This window comes from Drosophila eugracilis, unplaced genomic scaffold (assembly GCF_018153835.1).
Source record: "Drosophila eugracilis isolate 14026-0451.02 unplaced genomic scaffold, ASM1815383v1 contig_90, whole genome shotgun sequence".
Taxonomy (NCBI): Eukaryota; Metazoa; Arthropoda; class Insecta; order Diptera; family Drosophilidae; genus Drosophila; species Drosophila eugracilis.
The window spans coordinates 1,046,787-1,052,786 of NW_024573812.1; the positions used below are offsets into that span (position 1 = coordinate 1,046,787).

At 40.6% G+C, this 6,000-nt stretch overlaps 1 protein-coding gene across 2 annotated transcripts in view; it reads left to right on the forward strand.

Moving 5' to 3' along the window:
- The window catches only part of LOC108106544 (myb-like protein AA), a 56,913-nt gene extending 53,930 nt beyond the window's left edge, over positions 1-2,983 (forward strand). For both annotated transcript variants that reach the window (XM_017213697.2, XM_017213700.2), the window contains one exon: positions 916-2,983. In XM_017213697.2, coding sequence (XP_017069186.1) covers positions 916-2,862 — 1,947 coding nt within the window. In that variant the 3' untranslated portion in view covers positions 2,863-2,983. The remainder of the gene's footprint in view (positions 1-915) is intronic.
- Positions 2,984-6,000: the final 3,017 nt, after the last annotated feature.

Consider the following 6,000-nt stretch of genomic DNA (forward strand, 5'->3'; position numbering starts at 1 on the left):
ATTGTGCAAATACTCACCGTGATTTACACTCCATTCGATATCTTAGGCGGCTTTTCTCGGTAAGGTTATATGTCGTTATATTGTCGAGGTCGCAAAGTCTGGATGTGAGTCACATATTGATTACTCGATCCCTTCTCGAAATAGAACAAATATGTTTACCACCAAACACTCTGTGCTCCACTTGACCAGTGGTGCTGAGAAGCATCTCAAAAATAGCAATTAACAGCTATAAATATTCGAAGAGCTAACAAGTAGTCCATCGCTAAATATGGCATCAGACTTAATTGCTTGGGAAATGTTACATCTGCGTCGTTTGCAACACTTTGGGCCACAATCTCCTCGATCTCAGTGATCAGATTGGTCCGCTGATAGCAGAAATGGCCAGCAGCACGGCAGCAACACGCGCTCAACCACTTGGCTGTGAAGAGTGTTTTTCAAAGGGACTCCCACTTTGAGTACCCTGGAACTTTCGTGCTGCTTAAATTCATTTATTTTGACAGCAAATTTCACTTAAAGTTGATAAGCTTAAAACATAGTATCTTAACATTCGTTTCTTAATTGACTTTCTTAAATATTTCAAAGATATAAAATCGTAAAAAGTCCACTCTGTCGCACCCAATATCCCCTGAAAAGCAAGCTGACCACGGTATTTCAACATCCAAGCCATAAGCCGCGTTTCATTTGGTTGTCGTTTTCGAGATTTCAAGTGTTTTATAAATAAACAGAAGACAGACTAAACGTTCACTCCTCGCGCGATGATGTCGCTGTCATCGTTGTCGATACGTATATCAGAATATCTATCGAAGATAACACCTTTAACCAAAAAAAAAGAAACTATTTATGAACGGAAATGCCGCTCATAAATTGCATGTGAAGTGCACGGAAGCTAATGGTATATATCTTTTCTGATTACAGAGGGAACTGCGAGATACCTGCTATTTCAACGAGACCATCGTTCACGGTTATTTCGTGTTCCGTTCCGTTGTCGATCTGCAGCGACGTGTCGGGTTCACGCACCGAGGTAAGCCTGTGGGGCCAAAGAAGAGCGTCAACGATGCCTGCTATATGTTCAACAAGATCGAGGCCGAGCAGTTTTTCCGCCATCATCATAACAATGGCAATAGTGGCAGCAACAGCAATGGCAGCAACAACAGTCGGACGCCCCCGCGCAACAACAAAAACAATCGCCACAAATCGAATAACCAAAATCAAAAGTTGCAACAGCAACAGGAGCATCATGGCCATAATAATAATAACGTTATTCTTAATAATAGTAGTACTAGTTTAAGTAGCACTAACAAAAAGCAATTAGCGATAAACCGGCAGAAGCAGCAGCAGCAGCAGCGACAGCAACAACATCAGGTGCGACATCATCACAATGATCCATCGCTGCTGCTGCGACGACAGCAACACGAGAAGAAGCAGAAGCGGCGCAAGCAACAGAAGCAACAGCAACACCAACAACGAGTATCAGCTAGTCCAACGAAACAAATGCCAGCAACAGTAACACCAACACCAACACCAACACCAGCAGCAACCATTGCAGCAACATCACCGGCAACAGCAACACAATTGACAACAGCAACATTGAGCAGCAAGCGCAAAAGTCGGCGAAGAAAGGGCAAGGGCAAGCCAAAAGCACAGCAGCAACAGCAATTGCAACCACTAGCCACGGCAGCTACATCGCCCTACACCGACGACACCCTCTACGGCAGCAGCAGCAGCAGCAGCACGGGTTTCGAGGACTTTGATACCTACAACAGCAGCAGCAGCTCCAGTTTGGATCCCTGGTCCACTTGGTCCACTATCGATAGCTTTAGCAGCAGCAGCACAACAGCAACATCTGATGACAGTATTAGCAGCAGCAGCAACTACGATGCCTGGGCCACCTATATCACCGAAATGGAGGCCGAGGCATCGGCCATGACGCCCGAGATGGGCGGTAACGACACCGAGTTGCTGCAGTACGAGGCCGAGTTGGTGGACGATTCGGAGGCGGCGGAGTCCACGGCAACAATTGAAACCAAAGCAACATCAGCAATAGCGGCAACGGCGGCCACAACTACCTCGACAGCGGGCTCGCAGCTGGTGATAGAGCAGACGCCGCTGGCCAGGAGCAACATCAGCAACAAAAGCCACATCAGCAGCAGCACGCGGGCAACACCAACGGCAACCAGTCAGACTGAAACAGCACAGAGCACGCAACAAGCAAGCAGGCAATTCACCAGCAGCAGTAGGGAAAATCCCTCGGAAAATGCGGATAACTCCAAGATGTTGTTGGCAGGCGAAAACGAAGTGAAGCCACAACCACAGCCACTCAAGTTGCTCTGGACTTTGCAACCACCCATCGCCACACGTGGCAGCACGCGAGCAACTTCGATGACAACACCCATGCAGCAACTATCCAGCACGGCAGCAACAGCGGCCACGACACCACAGCAACATGTTGCTCCCTCACTCTTTAGCGTGGACAAGAACATTAACAGCAACCTGAACAACACTCTTACTGAGGCCTCGCCAACGGCAGCAGCAACATCCAGCTTTACGGCAGCAACAACGATGAAGAAGCCCATTCGGAAGTTTACTCGGAAGCTGATGGCTACACCCTATCACCAATTGACCTATGTCCGGAATGCCGGCGGGGATATCGATATCGACAACCTAGACAATATCAGCGTATATCCCGTTCTCTACAATGGCGATCTGGATGGGAATGGCAGCGGCAACAGCTCTGATAGCGGCTTCAGCGGATTCCTGCCTACCTCCACCACTTCCCATCTGACGGAACCGATTCGTATCGGCATGAACAGGATCAGGCCGAATAAGACTCTTCATTGGTTCAATCATCAGAGATTTGCGTAGTAGTTAGGGATTGGCAAGCTTTGGCTATTAGATCTTTAAAGGCAGGACTGTTCCGGTCTTAGCTTTCACAGATATCTTAATTTCTATGCAATGCAAGTCGATTGTTCAATTCTGAATATCATGATTTTGAAATACTTTATCATCTTACTAAATTCCAAACTTTAAAATATCTTTAAAAGTCACGACCAGAACAGAGCCTCTAAAGATACCTTTACTCAGTACTCAGTTTTCAAATGAATTTAGGCAAAACTAAGTGAAGAAGAACAAAAATGTATGAATAAATATTTCAAATTTATAATGAACTGATACATATATATATAAACATATATAGAACTCGATATACAATGGAGTTGCTTACTGTTCAGTACCTCGACTCAGACAGGACTTTGCACTTGCACTACGCCTAAAAGCACACTACAAAAGCGAAAAAAAAAACGGAAGCGGAAGCAGAGGCGCAAAGCCGCAGAGCCGACAAACGATGACGATAACTCAGGCCGCACTTCATCCAGTAGCGAGTACAGTGAAGACTCCACCAACTGCACTCGAGAGGCCGCAGGCAACGAACTCGCAGAACTGCTACATAGTTATAAATGAAAAGACAATAAGATTTTTATTTACGAGTATGTGCTATATAAACTAACAAAAAACGATGAACCGAAGCGTTAGCGATAATCGATAACAAAATGCTAAAATTGTTGAAATGGAAATTATGAAAGCGCGAATTTCAAGTGCAAGCTAAAAAAAAAAAGTAAACGTTTCGAATGCACTGAAAAAGCGTAGCAAACTTTTGATTTACTAAATCAATTAATTATATTAGCAATGAGAATTAATAAATACAAATGCAAACAAAAAATCGAAATATATATTATATACATATATGCATATATTTTCAAAATTTTATAACGAACCAAAAAAAACCAATTAGCAAACAAATTTAACAAGATGAACGGGAAACGAATGAAGAAGTTTTTTAAATTCATACGCAAGCAGAACTAAGAGTCGGTAACGAATTCGCACAGCAAAACACTTCCATAAAAAAAAAAATGAAAGGTTAAAACTAAATATTAAACAATTTTACTAGGCACAAGCGGACGAAATTGGGCTAGATGAACAAACAAAAAATAAGAAAAACTCCATTCAAAATAAACCGAATTTTTTAAGCAAATACAAAAATGTTGTTGAAAATGGTCAGCATGGAAATTGATTTTAGGACACAGTTTGTGGGCGATATATCCAATTCGAGGGAGGATGGAAACAAATTTTGAATAATGGAAAATTTTAAAGAACTACTAACGTATGTATCCAGATATGTACTGCAACCAAACACCAAAATTCACACTGAATAAGCAACGTTATATTTATTAATTGAACAAAAACTAAGACACTAAAACTACAAATTGAATCAAAATAACAGCAAAAAGAAACCAACTGCTGCTTTTCTACATACGAACATATATATATATATATATATATATATATATATGTATACAGACACATATAGGCATATGTGTATGAACATGGAAAAAGATATGCAAAAATTGTTTCTCATATATTTATATTAATATTTAAAATAAATAGTTCAAACATATTAGCAAACCAAATATGCGAAATTAAAACAATTTGAAGGGAAATGCGAAAGAAGAAAAAAAAAACACAGAAACACAGAAAACTGAAGCGTCAAGTTTATATGTAGAGATATGTATGAATGTAAATTTAAAGTGAACAAAGTAAAACCCAAACAAAAAGAAGTTAAAGCAAGATGCTTAGGTGAAAATTTAATTAGTGTGTACTTAAGAAACAAGAAACAAGAAACCATTTAACAATTGAACGATTAATTATTAACTTAACTAGGCATTGAAGCAGCACTCAACTAAATAAAAACCGAAAACGAATCGAATCGAAGCCGAGGCCGAAAAACAGAAACACACACACAGAACTCGAATTGAACTACTGTACTTATACGTATGCGCGTTGCTGTAATATAAACAAAATTCTTATGTTGAATCGATGGCGAATGGGTGTAATCGATTAATCGATGACTATATCTACCACAGCAGAAACTATTTATTTAAACCTATATCGAATCGAATCGATTGGAGTGAAGTGGAGCGGGGACCGATTGTCATTTGTCATTTGTAAATTCATTTGCACTTTTCTTTCTAACTAATTACGTTTAATTAATGAATTAATCATACGCCTAAGTTAACACTTCTACCATTGTACATTGTAATATGTTTTATTCCTAAGCCGAGCATTAAATGTAATTATTTATGTATAAAAGCAAAATGATTCTTTCGCCCATGTATAACACTTTGCGCCCTCCTCTCCCCCCCACAATTCTCATCCTCTCTATCCAAGTCTGTTTCCCACTCCCCATTCTCTATTAATCTCTATCTTATATATACGAATATATAAACGACTATTTAATTGCATTTCTTTGTATTAAAACGAGTAACAACACACTAGAAATTGAATAAAAAGCCTCAACAAAATATTCAACACTTTTCATTTTTCTTATCAGTTCGCTTCATTTTCCAACTCTTCAAGATAAATTCTCAGTTGTTTCCTCTTTTCTTTTTTTGTTGGTTTACGAATGTGTGCAGAAAAATCGTATAAATAAAAAATATATATAAATTCAAATGGAATGCGATTTTTGAAATTTATTTCTGATGGAAGATTACTATGGCCTGTAAAGTAAGTATTGAAATTGCTATCCTTTCCAGTAATAGTTTCTCTCCGTGCATTGGTATGAATATATCATAGTCATTGGCCCTATGTTCCTCTGATTTCGTAGAATATCAATTGCACATTCCAGCTAGCCATGTTGGTCGGACTTGTAAATTGCAGCCAAGAACAAGATAGGTGGTCCCCCGCCTCTGGTGACAAATGTTCCTCGAGGCGACAATGTAAAGGGAGTCCGACGACCACCGACGCAGAGTCCTCGACAGACCAGGTTTCCTCCTCCTCAAGATGACAAATCACATGTGCTGACATTTGACATCGGTGCTGGGGGATTAACATGTTATGGCCAGGGCCCTCGACTCCTTCGGGGCAGTAAAAGTGTTGGCCATCGCCCAAGGCAAACACAGTTATTAAGGGGAGACCTGCCGATGGTATGCTTGCTCCTCCGCCACTTGG